The 22311-nt window shown below is 49.2% G+C and overlaps 2 protein-coding genes and 1 pseudogene across 3 annotated transcripts in view; 2 read left to right on the top strand and 1 right to left on the bottom strand.

Moving 5' to 3' along the window:
- The window catches only part of SAMD8 (sterile alpha motif domain containing 8), a 71068-nt gene extending 69873 nt beyond the window's left edge, over nt 1-1195 (bottom strand). The window contains exon 1 of the mRNA XM_006835927.1: nt 1133-1195. The gene's annotated coding sequence lies outside the window, so the exon portion shown is untranslated. The remainder of the gene's footprint in view (nt 1-1132) is intronic.
- A 5783-nt stretch (nt 1196-6978) lies between these two features.
- LOC102840528 lies at nt 6979-9494 on the top strand. Its single transcript, XM_006837473.1, has 3 exons — nt 6979-7127; nt 7909-8126; nt 9295-9494. The coding sequence occupies exons 1-3, from the start codon at nt 6979-6981 to the stop codon at nt 9492-9494; spliced, it is 567 nt and encodes a 188-aa protein (XP_006837536.1).
- Nucleotides 9425-21860, top strand: LOC102831810 (annotated as a pseudogene). Its single transcript, XR_438688.1, has 6 exons — nt 9425-9508; nt 11709-11891; nt 13010-13104; nt 17605-17778; nt 20721-20941; nt 21658-21860. The product of XR_438688.1 is annotated as a dual specificity protein phosphatase 13 isoform B-like (transcript).
- The last annotated feature ends 451 nt before the right edge of the window (nt 21861-22311 follow it).

Below are 22311 nucleotides of genomic sequence, written 5' to 3'. Positions count from 1 at the left end.
ATATATGCAAAATTATCAAAATATTCAAAATCTGTAAAAATATCCATCCATTTTCCTAGAGATAACTTGTGTAATTAAGGAGAGGACACTGGTGATTTCACATTTAGTTTTATGACTTTTTTAACCCAGAACTTGCATTGGCCATATTTTCACACTGTGTGAACTCAACCTGTCATATTGGAACTAGTCGATACTGAGCATCTGTAAAACCCAAGGGACCAAGGTCTTGTTTCCAGTTTAATTTTTGAAACTTAAAAGATAATTATTCTTTTAAAAAAGATCGGTAACTTTTCTGGTATTTAAAATAAACTAATTTAAGAATTAAAAAAAAAAAAAAAAGGAGAAGCAAAACTAGATGGCTACTATTAGAAGGCATACAAATAAAATCTTTGTTTTCAGAATCACTCCTAGCTTTCCACTCCTCCCCAATCACCGCCCCCACCCCACCCCAGTTCTTTGGGCAAATCAGTGATGAACACCCCCAATCTCAGAAGATCCACCGCCCACAAACGAGAAAGCCCTAAAATTCTCCAGTGCACTACTCTTTGAAGACACCCGTGTAAATGCCAAAGCCCGAAATTGGATCCCCAAGGGCTTTTCTTTCTTGACCACATTTCTCCTTTTAATGCCTGCCTCAACCCTTTAACCCAGACGACCCCATACCCACTACCACCCCCAAGTCTGCCCTCCACTGCCCGTCTCCCGGGGTGGTTGCACAGTCCAGCCCCGAGGCCTCGCCATGTGCTAACACCCACCGTGGCCCTGCTCCTCGGTACTCTCACCGCCACTGCCCGAGCCCAGCGCATCCCTTCCTCGAGTCGACATTCCCGCGGGACCCCGTCCAGCTGCTCCCCTCACTAGGCTGCCTTCAATCTTCCACTTCCTCTGTCTCTCAGCCCCTAGTTAGCCTAACCTCAGCCTCCGATCGCCGTCATCCCCTCAGGCCCCTCAGCTCCACAACCTCCATTTCCCTCAGATTCCATTCTACAGCTGACTCCACAGGCTGCCTCAACTGTCTCCCCTCCAGATCCCAGTCCCTCCGCAGCCCCCGGGGCCGTCCCTGACGCTCCACTCACCCTAAGCTGCAGCTGCAGACGCCCTCCCAGAACCCTCTCTCTTCAGCCCGACTCACCTCCGAGGTGGGAGTCCGACTTCCCAGAGCCACCTCCGAGTCGGCGTCCAAGCCGCCGTCGGAGTCTGGCGCCCTCCGGGCCTCGCCCGCGTGAAGCGCCCCCAGCGGTGGGGGCGGAGCCCGGGGCGGGGAGCCGAAGTGCAGGCGGGGGCGGTGACGACTGCGCGCAGGCATAGCTGCAGTCCCCGTCACAGCCGCGAGGACTGCAGCTGGAACCCAAACCGGAACTACTTCGAGAGGCGGGGCCCTACCGCTGGAAGGCGGGGTCTTACCGGCAGAGGGGCGGAGCCAAAACCGGAAGAAACGCGAGCTCAAGATAGTCCCGGGAAGCGAACGGAAAAGGGAAACCGCAGTCTGGAGAGCTGGGAGCGCATGCGTCAGGCCCAAGGCCATAAAGGAAAGGGGAGGAGCTAGTGGTATGGGGCGGGGCCTATGAATTGGTACAATTGATTGCCCCTTTTAGTCTGGTAGTCCCTGTGTTAATCCGTTGACTTGATTCTGACCCAACTGCTCTAGAGGGTTTCCGAGACTTTAATTCTTTACCAGAGTAGACAGACTCACCTTTCTCCCTCAGAGTGGCAGGTGGTTTTTAACTACCCACCTTGCAATTAGCAGCCCAGCATTTACCCCACTGTGCCATGGCTCCACTGCCATAGAATCAATTCCAATTCATAGCGACCCTATGTGGGTTTCTGAAACTGTAAATCTTTGTGGTGGTGGTGGTGATGTGTCCAGGAGTCACTTCTAACTCATAGTGACCCTGTATAGGGTTTCTACCACCATTCGTCTGTCAGTTCAAGAAATTAAGAAAGGTGTGTGACAAGGCTGTATTCTTTCACCATACTTATTCAACCTGTATGCTGAGCAAATAATCCAAGAAACTGGTTTATATGAAGAAAAACGTGACATCAGGATTGGAGGAAGACTCATTAGCAACCTGCAATATGCAGATGATACAACCGTGCTTGCTGAAAGTGAAGAGGACTTAAAACATTTAATGATGAAGATCAAAGAGCACAGCCTTTGGTATGGATTACATTGCAATGTAAACAAAACAAAAATCCTCATCACTGGACCAATAAACAACATTCTTATCAATGGAGAAAAGACTGAAGTTGTCAAGGACTTCATTCCTCTTGGATCAACTATCAACACTCATAGAAGCAGCAGTCAAGAAGTCAAACTACATATTGCATTAGGCAAATCTGCTGCACAAGACCTTTTTTTCAAAGTGTTGAAGAGCAAAGATGTCAGTTGGAGGACTAAGGTACACCTGACCCAAGCCATGGTATTTTTGAATAACCTCATATGCATGCAAAAGCTGGACAGTGAATAAGGAAGACCATAGAAGAATTGATGCCTTTGAGTTATGGTATTGGAGGAGAATATTGAAAGTCCCATGGGCTGCCAAAAGAACCAATAGATCCGTTTTGGAAGAAGTGCAGCCAGAGTGCTCCTTGGAGGCCAAGATGGCCAAACTTCATCTCTCATACTTCAGACATAGTGTCAGGAGGGACCAGTCACTGGAGAAGGATATCATGTTTGGTAAGATGGAAGGGCAAAGGAAAAGAGGAAACCCCCCAACGAGATGGATTGGCCAAGAGGCAGTGTCAATAAACTCAAGCGTGGCAACAGTAGTGAGGCTGGCCCAGGATTGGGCAGTGTTTCGTTCTGCTGTGCATAAGGTTAGGTCGGTACCGACTCGATGGCACCTAACAACAACGTAGGGTTTCTGAGGCTGTTAATCTATGGGAGCAGAAAGTCTCATTTTTCTCCCATGGAGCAGTTAGCAGCCCAATTTATAACCCTCTATGATACCAGGGTTTCTTCCATAAGCTAAAGGCGATATAAAATTTAATATCTGGGACAACTCTAAAAAAGTTGCCATTGAGTCGATTCCAATTTCTGACCATTCCGTGAGTGTCAGTATGGATTTTAAAGGCTGACTTTTCAGAAGTAGGTCTCCAGGCCTTTCTTCTGGGTGGACTCAAACCACCAACCGACTGATCAGCAGATAAACATTTTAACCATTTGCACAACCCAGGGATTCCTGTGACAAACTTGTTGTTTGTTGTGAAGTGCCGTCGAGTCAGTGCCGACCCATAGCGACTCTGTATAGGGTTTCCGAGGAGCAGCTGGTGAGCTTGTACCGCCGACCTTGCAGTTCAAACAGCTTTGCAGTCTGGCGCATGAACCCACAGCACCACAACAGTGACAAACTTAAGTAGTTATTATTATACAAAAGAATCAAGAAACTTGCCTGAGGAGCTGCAGTTAATATGAGCCAAAACCAGTATTTGAACACAAATCTGTGTAACTTCAGAGCCTATGCTCTTCTATCCCCACCATTCTTTGTCCTGAGCTCCAATCCCTCCTGGGTTCTGCTTCTCACACACTGGAGGGTAACCTCAGTAGATCTAGTGGGGATCCCGGCAGGTTTTGTAGTAGACACAAGTGTGGATTGCTTCCATGGGATGCCTGGTGTGGCCTCCATCCCCACCCCCACTCCCTCCGATCTGGACAGGGGCAGATGGAAAGTCCTTCCCATTGCAGCTTGTATAATCACTCCCAGATTTGTCACCACCTTCATGAAGTCACCTGGGTGTTGCAGGCCCAGAAGGGAAAAGCAGAGAGACCTGAAAAAACGACCAGTGTGAGAAACATTGCCCATACTAACAAATGCTCAAGTCATCCAATCGATATTCATTTGAGTGACAGTGAGGTTTTCTTTATTCGATTTTGCAAAATCAGGAGCCCAACGCAGTAGATCACAAACAATTTTTATTCCCAACTCCAAATGACCCCTCCTCCAGTTCCAGCTCCCCATATGCAATTCTATGGCATGTCCCATTTGCCCTCCCCAAGCCAAAATGGCTCCCCCATGGTCTTCACGACTGTATTTGTATTGAACCAACTGGAAGGCACTTAACAACAACAACAACGGGTCCTAGAACATGGGAACACTGAATGGTTTAAAATTAGGAAAGATGTATGACAGAGTTGTATTCTTTCACCATACTTGTTCAACCTGTATGCTGAGCAAAAAATCTGAGAAGTTGGTTTATATGAAGAAAAACGTGACATCAGGATTGGAGGAAAACTCATTAATAACCTGCAATATGCAGACAACCTTGATTGCTGAAAGTGAAGAGGACTTAAAATACTTAAGTATGATTGCATCTCAATGTAAAGAAAACAAAAATCCTTACCACTGGACCAATAAACAACATCCTTATCAACGGAGAAAAAATTGAAGTCAAAGATTTCACTTTTCATGGATTAATCATCAACACTCATGGAAGCAGCAGTCAAGAAACCCAACGACGTATTGCATTACACATATCTGCTGCAGAAGACCTTTTCAAAGTGTTGAAGAGTAAAGATGTCAGCTTGAGGACTAAGGTGCACCTGACACAAGCCATGGTATTTTCAATAACCTTATGTGCATGTGAAAATTGGACAGTGAATAAGGAAGACTGTAGAAGAATTGATGCATTTGAGTTATGGTGTTGGAGGAGAATATTGAAAGTCCCATGGACTACTGAAAGAACCAACAGATCTGTGTTGGAAGAAGTGCAGCCAGAGTGCTCCTTGGAAGCCAGGATGGCCAAACTTGGTCTTTCATACTTCAGACATATTGTCAGGAGGGACCAGCCATTGGACAGGGATATCGTGTTTGGTAAGGTGGAGGGTCAGATAAAAAGAGTTAGACCCCCAGCGAGATGGATTGGCAAAGTGGCAGCATCAGTGGGCTCAAGCGTGGCAATAATATGAGGTTGGCCCAAGATTGGGCAGTGTTTCATTCTGTTGTGCATAGGGTCTCTATGAGTCGGTACTGACTCAGTGGCCCCTTACAACAAGTCCTAGAACAGATTTCTTTCCTCCCTTCCCCCAATTCATCCTGCTGGTTACGAATCAGGTTGTGAACCTCAAGGTCAGCAGTTCGAAACCACAAGTTGTTCCGCAGGAGAAAGATGAGGCTTTTTGCTCCTGTAAAGATTTACAACCTCGGAAACCCTGTACAGGGTCGCTATGAGTTGGAACTGACTCCATGGCACATAACCACCACCACATATCCCTGGATGTAAATCAAAAATCTGTCTGCCTGGTCTAGCAATCTCATGAATTCCTGAAGATGGACCACGCCAAGTTATTTCTCACACAGGACTCATTCCAAGATACAGTAGTTTATGACAGAAAAGAATATCAAAGAGATGGTTTATTGACAAAGACTTGACCTACAAAGGACGAAACACAGCTGTGTCCAGTGACGGCTGGCTTGAAACTAACGTTTTTCTGTAGGAGAGGCAGGCAGTAGAGTCTTTCTCCATCACAGTGTATACAAGCTTCACAAGCCTAAGGGTAGTCAACAGTGGTATGTTGTTAAGTGCTGTTGAATCTGTTCAGACGCATAGCCACCCTGTATAGGGTTTCCAAGAGCGGCTGGTGTATCTGAACTGCCGACCTTGTGGCTCAAACTGACCTTGTGGTCCAAAGGTAGGAAAATCCCAAGGTGCTGAGCTGTCTGTCCCCTCCTAGAGAATAAAGAGTTTCATAGTGTGAGGTGGAGGCTCCTCCCTAACATATGTATAACTAAAACAGAAAAGTTTTGGAATACCTAGCTGAAGGGGGAACTGTCTGCCCTTCCTAAATAGCGGGAGCAGAGGAAGGGTAGGAGATTTGATTTGAGGTGAACTTGGCGTGGCCATTTGCGAGTGTTACGTTTGTGTTCTTACCAGTGTGGTGCTGTAAGATAAGCACTGGACCGCAAGGTTGGTATGAATTGCCAGGTTGGCAGTTCAAATCCACCAGCTGCTCCTTGGAAACCCTATACAGGATCCCTATGAGTCAGAACCGACTCAATAAGAAGAACAATAGGAGAAGACAAGACATCTCATCTCTTCTGTTGAAAAGTAGCTCTGGCAGAGGGTAGAGAGACCTCTCTGTTTCTATTTACTAAGTAAAGAAAGTTCCCTTCCACGTAGCTAAATGTTTCTGATGACAATAAAGCCCTTTAGTTCTTTAGAAAGTCTTTAATTCTATGCTCACTTCTTTGATTTACAAAATCCTTTTCTGCCTTCTCTTTCTCTACAAGGTCATTGTATAAACGTTTCCATAAACCCTTGGGGGCACCCTTTAGATGAGATCCTCCTCTATGCCTCCTCTCCACCTTTGACTCTGTTACTCAGGAAACTGTCCCTGAGCTCTATAATCCAGAGAAAAGACTCCCATCCAGTTTGTGGCCCACTCAGACATGCAGAGGTTTTTTTTTTTTCCAGTTCATCTGTGGAGCCAGTCATGTTTTCTCTGCTCTATGTTTCTACTTTAAGTCAGGCCTCAGAACCAGACAGTCTTATGCAAGGCTCTGCATTTATTCATTCAAGTGTTTCTTAAGCATTTATGTGTTTGAAGCAGCATGTCCTTTGTTTCATTTCATTCTCACAGCACTTCTTTGAGATGGGTGTAATTAACAGGGTATAATCATCTTTGGTAGTGTAGTGGTTAAGAATCGGGCTGTGAACCTTAAGGTCAGCAGTTCAAAACTCCCAGCTGCTCCGCTGGAGAAAGATGAGGCTTTCTGCTCCCGTAAAGATTTACAGCCTCGGAAACCCTGTACAGGGTCGCTATGAGTCGGAACTGACATAACAACAGTCATCTTTATTTTACAGACAAAAGAACTGAGAGTGCTAGACTGACTTGCAGAGGTCTCTCTGATTTCATGTTCTCACAAAGTCTCTGACCCCCTGTGACGCTGAGTCACTGTCCTGTCCCACCTGTCCCTGCCAATCTCTAGGAAGGAGACGCAGAGAGGAGTGACCGAGGAGGCAGACGTTGTGGGCTGGCCCATGGCTGAGGGCTCGCTCGCAGAGCTGGGGGTAGATACCAAAGCTGTACCGTGCTCCAGTGTCCTGGAGCTGGAGGAACTCTTGAGGGAGGGAAAGGTCTCCTGCAGCCGAGTGGACGAAGTCTGGCCTAACCTTTTCATAGGAGATGTGTGAGTGATAACAGGTGGAGGGGGTGGGGGAAAGGAGAAACAGTTCTTGGCTCTTTGGCAGAGATGGGGGTGGGCCAGGCGGGGTAACTAGACGAAGTAGTTCTACTCTGATCCTCCTAAACCAGGGCCTTTCTCCAGGACCCTTGCGCTATGGAAGGTGCAGTGACAAGACTTAGCCACCAGAGGGAGTACAGGGGGGCGGACTGCTTGCGTAAAACAGGAACGCTTTCCAGGCGCCGCTGAAGTTTTCTACCATATCCAAGACAGTTAACAGGCCGAGTGGGTGGGTGGGAGGGAGACCTGAAGAATGGTGATTGGGGTATGAGATAAGAGACAGAGAGCCTCCCTTTCTGACCCCATCCTCCCTTATTTGGTCACAAAGTAGTGGGGAAACCTGACTGAAGGTGAATCAGGGAAGGTGTCACCTCTAGACAGTCACAGATCCAAAGCAGGTGGTGGTGGCCAGAAGAGGCCGGATATGCGTGGGAAGGATGGGCAGGAAGGGAGGGGCATCTGGCTCTCAGGGCTGAAGCAATCCTTTCCTTCCTACCGTGGTCAAAGCAGGGACAGATCACCTCAGAAATCAAGAATCTAAAGATAACTCACTCCCCAGAGAGGGTTGGGGTGGGGCTATGGACTGCAGACCCCAGCTGGAACTTGCTGAGCTCTGACTCCCTTTGGATCCTAATGACTCTGCTCCTCTGAAGCAGCGATCCAGGCAAAGGTGCCTTCCAGGACCCCATAGCTCAGTCAGCATCCAGCCCCTTCCTGTCTTCCCCAGGACCACAGCAAATAACCGCTTTGAGCTATGGAAGCTGGGCATCACCCACGTGCTGAACGCTGCCCACGGGGGACTCTACTGCCAAGGTGGCCCTGACTTTTACGGCAGCAGTGTGAGCTACCTGGGGGTACCAGCCCACGACCTCCCTGACTTCAACATCAGTGCCTACTTCTCCTCTGCAGCGGACTTCATCCACCGTGCCCTCAGCACACCTGGGGGTAGGAATTGGGGTCCTGCTAGACTCCATCCTGCTTAGTCAGGGGGAATGCCCAGTTTCCCCTCAATCACCAGTGTCCCCCATTCCTGGTTTTTAAAGAAAGCAGGTGGTTTTTTTGCGGGGGAGTGCTTTTCAGTGTTCCGTCCATTACTTTACAGATGGGGAAAATGGGGCCTAGAATACAAGGTCATGTGAATGCAGCCCATGAGTTCTGGTCTCCGCAACAGTAAACGAGTTCTCTCTGTGCTATCATTCACCTTTGGGAAATCCATTTGCTATCTGTTAAAGTTTTGCTTCTGTCCTAAAGTACTTTCCGATGGAAAAAAAAAAAAAAACTTCAAAGATCCCTATGGTACAACAAAAAATCCAGGGGAATGTGCTGTGGCCCTTGCTACATGACCCTGGACAACAACTGCCTCTCTCTGGACTTCAGTTTCCTCATACCATGTGATGAGAATGACAAACCTCACAGCGCTTTCAACATCTTAAACACTGTAACATTCATCCTCTAGTTCGTCAGCTAGTTACTGGCTGGGTGCCATGTGACGAGCCTAGATACTGGGAAGCCAGACTTAAGCAAGGCAGGGTTTCTGCCTCATGGAATTACACATCTAATGGAAAAGTTGCCAAATTGTGAAGTGTTGTGAGCACTTGCAGTGGGCAGAGGTGAAATGTGGGGGTCCTGAGCCTACTGCAAGGGTCCGAGAGATGGGAGACCTTCCTCTCCAACAGTCCTCACTGGGCCACATGCAAGCATGATAAACTGCTCTATGACTCAGGTGACACCATGGGGTGGTCAGGAAAGCCCATGTGAGGAAGTGGCATTTCCATTGAGACGTGACAAGTGACTAGAACTTAGTCAGACTGAGAGCAGGAGACAAATCTCTCAGGTAGTTGGAATAGCATGTGCTAGGACTGGACGCCAGAGACTGAGAGCTACAAAGGACTGAATGCTATGCAGTAATCCTAGAGCTGGGAGTTAGGGTGGGATAGAGATGAGATGCAGGGACAGCTCTTGAAGGACCTTGTAAGTCATGGGAGTTTGGACCCCATCCCATAAGAGATGTCTTGGTCTACCCATTTGACAGATCAGAAACTGAGGCCCATAAAGAGTGACCTGGAGAAGCTGTCTGGTAAGGAATGGTCTTTCACTGGGCTGTCTTTCTCAGCCAAGGTCCTGGTGCACTGTGTGGTGGGTGTGAGCCGCTCCGCCACCCTGGTCCTGGCTTACCTCATGCTTCACCATCAGCTGTCCCTGCGCCAAGCGGTGATCACTGTGCGGCAGCACCGAGGGGTCTTCCCCAACCGAGGCTTCCTCCGCCAGCTGTGCCAGCTGGACCAGCAGCTGTGGAGTTCAAGCCAGAGCTGAGGGGCCAGGTGAGGGCTGGGCAGAGGGATTGGGGCACGGGGGCAAGACTGGGTACAGTTAGAAGTAAGGAGTCAGGTGAGAGGCTGGGCAGGGGGCAAGGTTACAGTTAGAAGCAAGGGGTGTGAGCTAGGCAGGGGACGTGACATGGGACCAGTTCAGTGGTTGGTTGGCAGGGCTGTATGTAGCTGGAAATTAGGGCTGAAGGAGGCCAGGCCCCCTCCTCAAGACATTGCGCTCCCCTCACTCAAGGTCTCAGCACTACTCCGGTAGTATTGCTTAAGCCTACCTAGACTCTTCTGACCCCAGAGTGGAAAGGCTAAGGAGATGGAAAGTATAAAATGGAAGAGCTTGTGAGACCCTCCTGCCTTATCCTAGGGCTTGCCTGGCCTGCCTCTTTCGCTAGAATGCTGTGGGAGCTCACCTGAACCTAACCAAGGTCAGTCTTGGTACCTGCCTGGACCTTTACACACCTCTGCCAAGCCTGTAACCTTCACACCTACCACCACTGCCCCTCAGGTCTAGACCCAAATGCGGCCTCAGGAACAAAATTGTCTGCAGTTATAGATTTAGCTAATTTTCACTTCAGCCACGCCCCAACATTCCCACAATGGGGAAGGAGGGCAGGTTCCCAAATGTGCTCCTTCCACCAAAGCTCGGGACAAGAACTCTCCTGCATCTGACCCCACTCCCTTCTCTGCCATTTTCTCAGCACCTGGACCCTACCACCTCCCAACATCTCTTCTGCTCTCAGAGATCAACAGAAGGACTCTTCCCACCCTTCCTTCCTCTCTAGTTCTGGAAGTCATGAAAGTCTTCCTGGAGTCTGTCCAGACTTCTGCCTGCTCCATTTATCCGACTTCTTGTTCTGTGTGCAGGGCAGCTGGAGAAATAGCTCAGGGTCCTTCAGTTGCACAAAGGAAACAGATTCCCAACACCTCCTCTTCCCCAGCCTACTACTCCTGCTGGGAGCCTCAGTATCCCCTGCTGCCCCACAGAAGAAGGTGTGTGCTGCTACCTGTGTGAAATCAGTCTCTGACTCATGGCGTCTCCATATATGATGGAATCAAACCATTATGATCCACAGGTTTCCACTGGCTGATCTTTAGAAGCTGATCACCAGGCCTTTCTTTCTAGTCTTAGTCTGGAAGCTTCACTGAAAGGCTAAAGCCCACAAATGGTCACTAAGGTGTGGTTCGATTTCTCTCCTCTAGGGCAGCTGGGAGGAGAGAGAGGCGTCTTTTCCACGGGTAGGCTGGCTGTGGGGGCACCGGGCTTGTAAGGGAAGTTGCAAACCCACTGTCTTTCTTTCTCCCACCATCCCCAGGTTTAGTCTGCCCTTGTCTAGCCCCACCAGCATGGCCTTCCCTAAGACCACACCCCACCTGGAGGCCATTAGCTGGGGCAGAGGCCTCCAGACTGCTCTCTGCTCCCCCTATGCCACTTCCAGCTCTTGCTACCCATCCTGACCCTTGCTTGGGTCTCTGAACGTATCACTAGCCCAACCAAAGAGGGGGACACATTAGTGTTATCGAATCCTTCCCACCTGGTGTCTTAAGGATGAACATTTGGGGAAGGGGGTTAGGGGGTGGATGCAGAGCTAGTTTAGAGTTTGAGAGTAAGTGTTATGGGGAAAATTGATTATAGCTGGGGTGGGGATTAAGCCTGGATCTAAGCCGGGCAGGAAATGTTTATAGGAAGCTCTGTGAGTATGGGGGCCACAGGGGAACAGGGTTGGCGTTTTCCCAGTCTTTTTTCTTCCTTTCCTCTAAACAGATTTCAACAGTGATCCTAACCAACACCCAACTTCCTTAGGCTGGGATCCTTAGACACCCTGGCATCTGATCTCAGCATCTTTGCTTCTGAGGCAGCTGACTTTAGAGAAGTCAGTTGGGCTGAGCACAGCAATCCACAGTTTCTGGGGAGAACAGTCACCTACTAGAGGCCCTAGGACTTGAGTTGTGCACAGCCAGTGCAGCTGCACACAGGAGCCCTGAGGCCGGAGACTCAGAGATGATGGTGCTGTGGGGAGAGGTCCCCTCTCTCTAGAACGTGGGCCCCCAGCATGCCTTCTCATTGCTCCCTAGCCCCAGCACACACTTGATCTGACACATGGGTGTCAAGATAGAAGGTGGCTCTTGCCCTGAGGCGTCCCAGTCATTCTGGGCCTCGGTTTACCTGCCTGTAACCCTGAACTCATCTTTCCCTCCGAGCCAGGTCTTGCTTTCTGCTATGGGGCTCGTCCGCTTTGCTACCTTGGTACTGGTCCTGTTGGAGACTCTGGGACAGGGGGATGCTCAGAAGATGGTAAGACCCTGGTTTGGAGTCCACCCCAGAGTCTGCTACTCTGTCTTCTTTCTGCTGCCCACACCCCTCTCAGACAGTCTTCACTCCCTATAGGTGAGAGTGGGCCGTCTTCTCAGCCAAGTCCTGAGGCTCTGTGGCCAGGGAAGACCGCAGGTTTCTTAGGAAGCAGAAGAGAGAGGGAGGGGGTTGCAAGTGTTCAGCATAGCCCCTCACCACAAGCTGCCTCCCTCAGTCCTCTTCAGCACTCAGAGAGCCTCAGAAAGGGCTGGACCCTAGCTCTCTAGAGTTGGTTCGACCTGAGAGACTCCAGTGCAAGTGTGGTTGTGGGTATGTCGCTATGTGTGTCCATTATCTGGGGCTGAAAGTGAGGCGTGTCAATCAAGGTATGGGGTATGTGAGGAGGGTCTTCAGGTGGTCAGGCCCAAACCAAGATCCCTAGGTGACTTAACTAGCCTTGGGAGGGCCCTTGGAGACCCTCTCTCTGAGCATATGGGAGAATGGGATCTGAGCCAGAGCTACCCAGTCCCACCTTTAGGGGGTGGGGGGAGGAGAGTGCATGTGGTTGTTGGATACCCAATTTGTAATCTCCAGCCTTGGGGTCCGAAGTCTGTTCTGTACCCCCACTTTTACCTTTGTCCATTTGTCTGCCTTTGCTACTGCCTCAGCCTGTCTTCCAACTCTTAAACCTGGGCCAATCCCACAATCCTGAGTCCCCAACTAAACCAGTTTAGCCTCAGGCCTAATCCCAGTTCTAGCTCTAGCCCCTTTTTCTCCCACAACACTAATCCTCAAACGCTAAAGCTAACATCCTGCCCTAACTCCCCTTTCCCAAATGCTGGGATCTGATGTTGGCGACACTACCAGTTTACTCAGGGAGTTTGGATTGTTTCCTCACATCTCTGGACAGTGTCCTTTTGTATAGAAGCTTTCGCTTTCTGACCTTACTCTGCATCACCCATGAAGGCCAAGAAGCTTTCAAATGCTCAATTTGCATTTCCATCTCCCACCTCTCTATAAACATGCACACACACTACTGGCAGGCAGACCTCCACCACACTGCCTATATTCCCAACAGGGCTACAGGGGAAGGTGCCTGGCTGGGCTTGGTACTGACCACACCATGGGACCAGTGGGTGAGTTGGGAATGGTAGGAGGAGGTCAGAAGGGGAGAGCACATCATGCTTTATAATTAAACTCCAATCAAAAAATAGAAACAGCATCAAGTGTGCAAAGACAGGCGACTGGAAATCAGCAGCGCAGACTGCTCATCAGAGAAGGCCACAGCTCGGGTCAGACATCCCCACAGGTAGGAAGCGTCTCTATTTCAGGGGGCCACCAAGCATGCTGGGTAATGAGGGTCAGAATACCCGTGCCTGTGTGTTGGGGGGGGGGGGTAGGGTCTGGATGGAGAGGGCTGGGAGACGCACTGGATCGGAGATAAAAAGACCTGAGCTTGAATCCTAGCTCCCATGGGTTTTGGCTGTATGACCTTGGTCATACAGCTGTATGCATGTTGCTTAACCTCTGTGAGCCTGTTCCCACATCTGTAAAGTAGGGATGATAATCCCACCAATTGGAGCCCTGATGGCACAACGGTTTAGTGCATGACTGCTAACCAGTAAGTTGGCAGTTCGAGCCCACCCAACAGCTTCATGGGAGAGAAACCTGGTAGATGCTCTCTTCCATAAGATTGCAACCTCGGAAACCCTCTGGGACAGTTTTGTTGATGTTGTCATTTAATGTTTTATAGTGATTTGAATGAAAGTGTACAAATAGGCTTTGCAGTCAACAATTCGTGTACGTTTTGTTTCCTGACATTCACTGTAGTTCCCACAATGTAACAGTGTTCTTCCCACTGCCTGTTTCCTCTTTCCTTCCTGTTCGTCCCTGCGGTCTGAGCTTTATCTCTGGGCAAATGCTGTCCTTTTGATTTCATACAGTTGATGGTTCTAAGCAGTTTCTACTTCCCTGCTATAATTGTTCAACTTGTAGTCCTGTCTATTGTTTGGCTAAAAGTAGAGCCATGTGGGTGAGTTGAATTCCAAGCTTGAAGGGTGACTAAGGGCCACAGTCTCGGCCTCTGGGACAGTTCTAACCTATCACATTGGATCGATCGCATTGAGACAAAAATCAACTTGATGGTCCCCTGCACCACCACTTCCTATACCAGAAGAGTATTGATGATTTGCCGAGAGAATGTAAGCACCTAACTCTGTGCCTGGTTGTTGTTGCTGTTAAGTGCCGTCGAGTCGGTTCCAACCCATAGCGACCCTGAACAGGGTTTCCGAGGCTGTAAATCTTTACGTGCCTGGTACACAGCCTTAATTAGTGATGAGTGTAATCATAACTAAGACGCTCTGGTGGTGCTGTGGGTTAGGTGTTGGACTGCTAAACTACAAGGTTGGAAGTTCAAATCTGCCAGTCATATGGGAGAAAGATGAGGTTTTCTGCTCCCGTAAAGATTTACCGCATTGGAAACCCTATACAGGGTCGCTGTGAGTCTGAACCAACTCGTTGGTTCACAACCAACTCCCCACCATGAGTCAGAATTGGCAGTGGGCGTTTTGGATAATAATTATTATAGCTGAGCAAAGAATGAAATGTTGAGACAAAAAAAGATAGGAGACTGAGCCTACCTATACTCTGGTAGCGTAGTGGTTATGAATCAGGCTGCAAGCCGCAAGGTCAGCAGTTCGAAACTACCAGCTGTTCCGTGGGAGAAAGATGAGTCTTTCTGCTCCCGTATTTACCGCCTTGGAAACCCTGTACAGGGTCGCTATGGGTCGGAACCGACTCCACGGCACACAACAACAACAATACTTGGGGAAGTTACCCTTTGCCCCGGATGTGGCTGAGGCTGGAAGGAGCGACAGTCATAGCAATAAAGACAAAAACAGTCAAGTGTACCATTTATTGAGTGTCGCCCATGAGGTAGATCCTATGGAAGCTGCTTTCCATTTATTCTCCCACTGGCTTCGCACAGAAGCAGAGACTGGCCAGAGCCGACCACACAGGTAGCAAACAACAGACATGAGACACCTATGCCCTGCGCGCAGTGGGTGTGGGGGGTGTGGGGGGCCAGGGAGGAGCATGATCTTCCTGGGAGCTGACAGGAGACCAAGGTAAACAGAACGAGCAACCTAGATTGGAGAGACACAGACAAAGACAGACAATAAGCGTCTCCGCTTGGAGCAGGAAAGACAACAGGGACAGACGTGAGAAGGCGACTACTAGGAGCCAGGGGCAGGAAGAGGGCTAGATGAGTGGGGTCAAGGGCTTGCTGGATGCTTCTTCACCTCCTGCTTTTGCAGAGGAGATGTAGGAGGAACTGTCAGCAGGGTCCTTGGCAATCCTGATGTGGGGGCATTGGGAACCAGGGAAGCCTGCTATCGCCACTGACTCCCCTGTCCTGGCTGTGCCCGAGTCACTGGGCTTATGGGAGCTAGACCCGATTCTGTCCAAGGAGGCAGGCTGAGCACCCAGTGAAAGAGAGCAGACAAGTCGGGGGAGGGGTATGTGTATGAGTCCCAGAAGCCTAGCTCTAGGTGGGACCTGGCAAGTTGTTGTTGCTGTGTGACATTGAGTCAATTCAGACTCAAATGACTCAGTGTGACAGAGTCGAAATGCCCCACTGGGTGCCTACACTGCAATCTCTACAGGAGCGGATTCCCAGAGAAGCTCACGGACTCAGCACTTGAGTTCTTCGCCAACAGGGCTCCTTCAGAACCTGGCAAGGGTTTCACTAAATTCAAGGAAACAGTCTTCATTCTCCAGATTTGCGCCCTATAAGACTCAGGCTTGGGGTGTGGCCTAGTAATCCCCAATCCCTGACCTCTCAGCTGATTTCTCTTTGTCCCAGGACCTCCAAAGGAGACTCCAGAGTCCAACTTTATCTCAGTCTGAGGCGGGAACCCGGTGGCTTAGTCCCAGGCACGGCAGGGCTGAGGAAAGCACTGGCCACGAGGGGGCGGCCTTACCCCACACTAGGCTCAACAAGCCAAAGCCCCACTAGCCCGTGTTCCTCCAAAAGTCCCATCTGCCTGGCCTGGGGCTCTTGCAGCCCCAGCTGGTAGCTCCAGACCAGTGTACACGGTGGGCTCCCCTCAAGCCTGGGGGCTTCTTCCACCCAAACACACATACACCTGTTCTCTGCCCAGTAGCTACTGCTTACCAGCCACTCCTCTCTCCTTCTCAGATCAGATACCCAGATAATCTTCAGTCAGGGAAAGTCAGGATCTTTAGCCTGGCAAAGGAAAAGTTCATGTGGCCCAGAGACTGACACGACCTTGCTGGAGGATGTGTCGTAGTGGAGTCCCAACCAGAGCCAAGCTCTTCCAGTCTCCCTCTAAAGTTCTCGTTCCACCACTCCAAGTGGAGCCCATCTTCGGGATTTTACAGGGGTCAAGACCCTTCAATCCCAAAGAGATGCCAGGCAGAGAGTCTGGGAACTTGGTAAGGTTAACGGCTTCAGCCCACAGTGGCCTAGGTCTGCTTTCAGGCCCCACCCCCACAGGCTCCAAGGGGAGGACCTGGAATTCTAAGCGCTTCACAACATTTGTGTTCTGGGCGGAACCTTCCCAAGCCCTATTCTGCTCCTGTGCTGAGCCCTGCACTTGCCCACGCCCCCACTCCCAGTCCCAGACCATGCCCTAGGTAGGTGGCAGGCCACTCAGCCTGCCCTGAAAGGTCACAGTGGAGAATGAAGGGGAAAGCTGGGTCTTCACTTCCACCTTACCCACCAGTCGCCCGCTGGATGCACTTGGCCAAGCCAAGTTCCTGGATACCAGTTTCACTTCCTGTTCCTGGCACTCCCTACCAAAAAGAAAAGGCACTCGTCCCAATTTGTACCTTCCCTAGTTACTGGTGGAGAGGCCCTGGGACACTTGGCCAAAATGGCCACTGCTTCCCATCACAGCACCAGGGTCAGGTTCCGGTGCCACTAACCTCCCAGCTCTGCAGGGTCCCGGATTCCCTCAGCCAGCTGATTCCTGACACCCCCCACCCCCCGCAGGGGAGGCCTGACCTGCAGCATTGGGGGTAAGGAGGAAACCCCTGGTTGGTCTGTAAACAGGTGTCATTCAGCAATAACCCCTGCTGAGAGGAGAGGGTAATGGGAAGACTTGGGGATGTGATGAAGGACCACAAAACTCAATTTGCACCCCAACCTTGCCACTTATTAGCCATAGACTCATATGGCTTGGGGGGGCCACTAAAAAAAAAGAAAAATCCTCTGACTGTTACCTCCTGTGCAAAATGGAGACTCATACCTATCGCACCTGTGAACCAGAAATGACCGTCAGGCATTGCAGCTATCTGTGTGGAAATGCTAACATAGGCAGCCCCCTGAAATGGGCCCCTGCTCCCACTCTGTCATGGATCTGCCTGCCACACACCTGGAAGTGGAGGAGATGGAGGGCCAGAGAGCAAACCTTGCAAGGATAAGGGGTGGGGGCTTGAGATGAGCTGCCTGGGTGGGCGGTCCTTTCCAGGAACTGGTCCTTTCCACAGTTATTTGGGGCCTCCATCCAAAGTTCCAAACGATGAGGGAATTCACGGGTGGAGTCTGCCAAAACTACTGCCACAAACTGAACTTCAAGGGTCCCTTGGCCATAGTCACCAACATCAGAGATGATGAGGGATTGATTTCCTTGCTCCCTGAGGAGGCTGTAGACCTCAGCCTCAGCTGAGCTGGTTAATAACCTCAGCTGAAAAAGCTGCGAGGGCTATACCACAGCCCCCCAGGGGCACCTGAGCACTGTACCTTGGTGGACCTGCCTCCATCACCGCGGTATCTGCTGCCTTCCAGGATGAACTCAATGCAGAAGCAGGACCTCAGGAGGCCCAAGATCCATGGGGCAGCCCGGGCAGGTCCCTACCAGCCGCCCACTCTGGCCTCACTGCAGCGGCTGTTGTGGGCCAACCGGACTTCCACACTGACCCACTTCAACGAGGTCTGGCCCAACCTTTACCTGGGAGATGCGTAAGTAAGGCCCATGGGGGTGTGGGGGTGGTGAGATGGCAAACCTCTTCACCTCCCACCATCCCTTACCACATGTTTCTTTCCTTTCTTACTTTCAATTGTGCATTTAAAAGAATTCATAGGGCATAAATGCACAGTTTCACCACAGAAGTCAAGAAATAGGGCATTATTTGTGCCTTTGAAACCCCTGCTGAACTCTTCTCACCAAAACCCTCTCCCTTTCCCATAGGTAATGATCATATCCTTTTTTTTTTTTTTTTTTCTGTGCAGCTTCCCAGAACACATGCACTAGAACCTCTGTAGGACATACACAGAGTTCAATTGAATTATTTTCTATAAAAGCTAAGAGTATAACAAGTTATTCTCTTATATACATATGTTGTTGTTGTTAGGTACCATCGAGTCGGTACTGACTCATAGCAACCCTATGCACAGCAGAATGAAAACACTGCCCAGTCCTGGGCCAACCTCACAATTGTTGCCACACTTGAGTCCACTGATGCTGCCACTTTGCCAATGCATCTCGCTGGGAGGTGTTCTGCTGACCTTAAGATTGGCAGCCTGGCTCACAACCACTACGCTACCAAAGCTTCTCCTTATATATATCTCCTTATATATACATATACCAATAACAAAATCCTTACAAACTTAAAAACTATGTACACATACAGATATGACTTCCTTTAGTGGTATTACTTTGGAAGAACATTACATATTTTGCTCCACAACAGCTACTCATAGCAATCCTGTCTAGGGTTTCTGAGGAATGGCTTGTGAGTTTGAACTGTTGACCTTGTGGTTCAAACCAACCTTAAGGTCCAGGGCTTATTATAACAACAACAGCCATACCAAAACTGTCACTGCCACCAATACTACATCTTAGTGCTTGCATTGTTGTTGTTGTTAGGTGCCATTGAGTCGATACCGACCCATAGCGACCTTATGCACAGCAGAACGAAAACACTGCCCAATCCTGGGCCAACCTCACTACTGTTGCCAAGCTTGAGTCCATCAATGCTGTCACTTAACCAATCCATCTTGTTGGGGGTCTTCTTCTTTTTCTCTGACCCTCCAGCTTACCAAACATGATATCCTTCTCCAGTGACTGGTCCCTCCTGACAGTATGTCCCAAGTATGAGAGACAAAGTTTGGCCATCTTGGCCTCCAAGGAGCACTCTGGCTGCACTTCTTCCAAAACAAATCTATTGGTTCTTTCGATAGCCCATGGCACTTTCAATATTCTCCGCCAACACCATAACTCGAATGCATCAATTCTTTTACAGTCTTCCTTATTCACTGCCCAGCTTTTGCATGCATATAAGGTTATTGAAAATACCATGACTCGGGTCAGGAGCACCTTAGTCCTCAAGCTTTTCAACACTTTGAAAAGTTCCTGTGCAGCAGATTTACCTAATACAATACGTCGTTTAATTTCTTGACTGCTGCTTCCATGAGTGTTGATAGTTGATTCAAGAAGAATGCAGTCCTTGACAACTTCAATCTTTTCTCAGTTGATAAAAATGCTGTTTATTGGTCCAGTGATGAGGATTTTTGTTTTCTTTACATTGCGATGTAATCCATACCAAAGGCTGTGCTCTTTGATCTTCATCAGTAAATGTTTTAAGTCCTGCATATTATTTCATAATTTAGAAATATATCCTACTATTATAGATGATGGAGTCCTGGTAGGATCAGCACAGACCTGAACTACAAGGTCAGCAGTTCAAACCCACCAGCTGCTCCTAGGAAACCCTTTATAGGGCCGCTATGAGACAGAACCAACTTAATGGCACTTGACAACAACAACATGGATGATAAACCTTTCTTGCTGAAAGCAAAGAGGACTTAAAATAGTTACTCATGAAGATCAAAGACCATAGCCTTCAGTATGGGTTGTTCCTCAATGTAAAGAAAACAACAATCCTCACTACTGGACCAATAAATAACTTCATGATAAATGGAGAAAAGACTGAAGTTGTCAAAGACTTCATATTGCTTGGATCCACTATCAACATTCATGGAAGCAGCAGTCAAGAAATCAAATGACATACTGCATTAGGCAAATCTGCTGCAGAAGTCCTTCATAGTGTTTGTTCAAGAGCAAAGATATCAGTTTGAGGACTAAGGTGCTCCTGACCCAAGCCATGGTATTTTCAATAGTCTCAGACCAAGAGTTATTCTTCTTTATAAATCCAGTAATGTAGTTATGTCTTAATTGTCATGTGAAGTTGGACAATGAATAAGGAAGACCATAAAAGAACTTATGTGTTTGATTTATGGTGTTGGAGAAGAATATTCAAAGTACCATGGACTGCCAGAAAAACAAAACTGTGTTGGAATAAGTACAGCCATAATGATCTTTAGAAGCCAAGACGGTGAGCCTTTGTTGCTCATACTTTAGAAGTATTGTCAGGAGGGAGAGCCCCTGGGGAAGGACATCATGCTTGGTAAAGTGGAGCGTCAGCAAAAAAGAGGAAGACCCCCCAATGAGATGGGCTGACACAGTAACAACAATACACACACACACACATGCATGCCTATGGTGGCACATTTTGGATTCTTTGCTTAATTAAGTTCCTCTAAGGAGAACAGCTGGGGCAAAATATATGTGCTTTTCATTTCTGGGAGTTTTTTGATACATGCAGCCAAGGTGTCCTCCAGATCAGTTACCCTGAGTTAAACAGAATTTTAACCCTCTAACTGGAAAAGCCCCTTCACCCCAGGTCAGTTTACCAGTTCTGATCTCTACTACGGAGCAGGTGACAGGAGAGAGACAGGAGGTAAGTTCCAAGTCAGCCAGAGCCAGAACTGGCCCAACAAACCTACAAGGTCAGAGGTTCAAACCTACCAGCCTCTCCTTGGAAACCCTATACAGGGTCACTATGAGTCAGAACCAACTCAACAACACTTAACAACAATGCCTCTTGTGCCCTCCCCTCCAGGTATGCAGCACGGGACAAGAGTAAACTGATCCAGCTGGGGATCACCCACATCGTGAATGCTGCTGCGGGCAAGTTTCAAGTGGACACAGGTGCCAAGTTCTATCGTGGGATGTCCTTGGAGTACTATGGCATTGAGGCTGATGACAACCCTTTATTTGACCTCAGTGTCTACTTTTTGCCTGTTGCTCAATACATCCGAACAGCCCTCAGTATTCCCCAAGGTGAGCTCCTGGGGAAGGCACGGAGGTGGGAAGGCCTGGGGAAACTCTGGGTTACTATCTTCCCAGTGGCAATGGGAAGATAGTACCCTTTCAGCTACCCTTCCACCCCACGGGAAAAATTACTGTTGCTGCTAAGTGCTGTTGACTTGGTTCTGACCCATAGCAACCCTGTATAGGGTTTCCAAGGAGCAGCTGGTGAGTTTGAACTGCCGACCTTGCAGCTCAAACTGACCTTAAGGTCCAGTGCTTATCCTGTTGCTAACATTTAATGAGCATCCCCTTCAGTGAGTGCCTGGGAACTCACAATCACAGACCTAACAAAGGCCAGTGTATCCATCAGGGTAACCATCAAAGGCCATAAGATTGAGCAAAAAGCTCTTGAGCATGCTTCTCTAAAAAGAGGCTTTGACACAGGGCTGCAGAGGGCAGAAGAGAGAGGGGAGAGGGAGAGGTAGGTAGGTGAAAATGCCCTGTCTTCTGAAACAAACCCAGTACAGCCCAGAGTTGCAAAGGATGCAGAGCGACCAGGAGAAGAGAATCCCAGCTGCTAACCTTAGACCTGTCATTACCTTGCTGTGTGATCTTGAGCCAGACCTCTGTTACTTCAGGATGTGCCAATGGGTGGGTGGACCAGAGGATGATCTGAGGTGTCTGATTCCCAAGGGATGAGTGGGGGTGACGGAGGTCACTGATTGCCAGGTTGGGTTTCTCCACAGGCCGAGTGCTGGTCCATTGCGCCATGGGGGTGAGCCGCTCTGCCACGCTTGTCCTGGCCTTCCTCATGATCTACGAGGACATGACACTGGTAGAGGCCATCAAGGTGGTGCAGGCTCACCGCGATATCTGCCCCAACTCAGGCTTCCTCCGACAGCTCCAGGTCCTGGACAACCGACTGGGGCGGGAGACAGGGCGGCTATGACCTGCCAGGGAGCCAGGAGCCCTGACCCTTCAGCCAGCATGGCTCCATCCAACCAGCCTGGCCCTAGGGACCGCAGCCTCTGTTATCTCCGGTGATCCTAGTGAGGGTTTCCGGGAGGCAGAGGCAGGGATTACTCCATGGTGACTTTTATCCGGTGGATTTCCCTGACCCAGTCCAGAGATTCTTTATGCAAAAAAGAGTTCAGTCTGTCTCTATAATAAAGGATTCATCAAAACAAACATGCGAGATCTCGTGGTGGTTTGTGGGATATTGGCTTTCTCCCAGGATGACTTGCCCACTCTGATTCAGCGTGACTGTTGTTGCTAAATGCTATGGAGGTGGTTGTAACTCAGAGTGACCCTGTACAGGGTTTCCAAGGAGTGACTGGTTATTGGGATTGAATCACCAGCCTTGAGGTAAGATGTCCAGTGCTTATTCTACAGCACCACAC

The sequence above is a fragment of the Chrysochloris asiatica genome, unplaced genomic scaffold, assembly GCF_000296735.1.
Source record: "Chrysochloris asiatica unplaced genomic scaffold, ChrAsi1.0 scaffold00020, whole genome shotgun sequence".
NCBI lineage: Eukaryota > Metazoa > Chordata > Mammalia > Afrosoricida > Chrysochloridae > Chrysochloris > Chrysochloris asiatica.
Note: the sequence above shows the minus strand (reverse complement) of the source record. Positions and strands in the feature narration are given on the sequence as shown.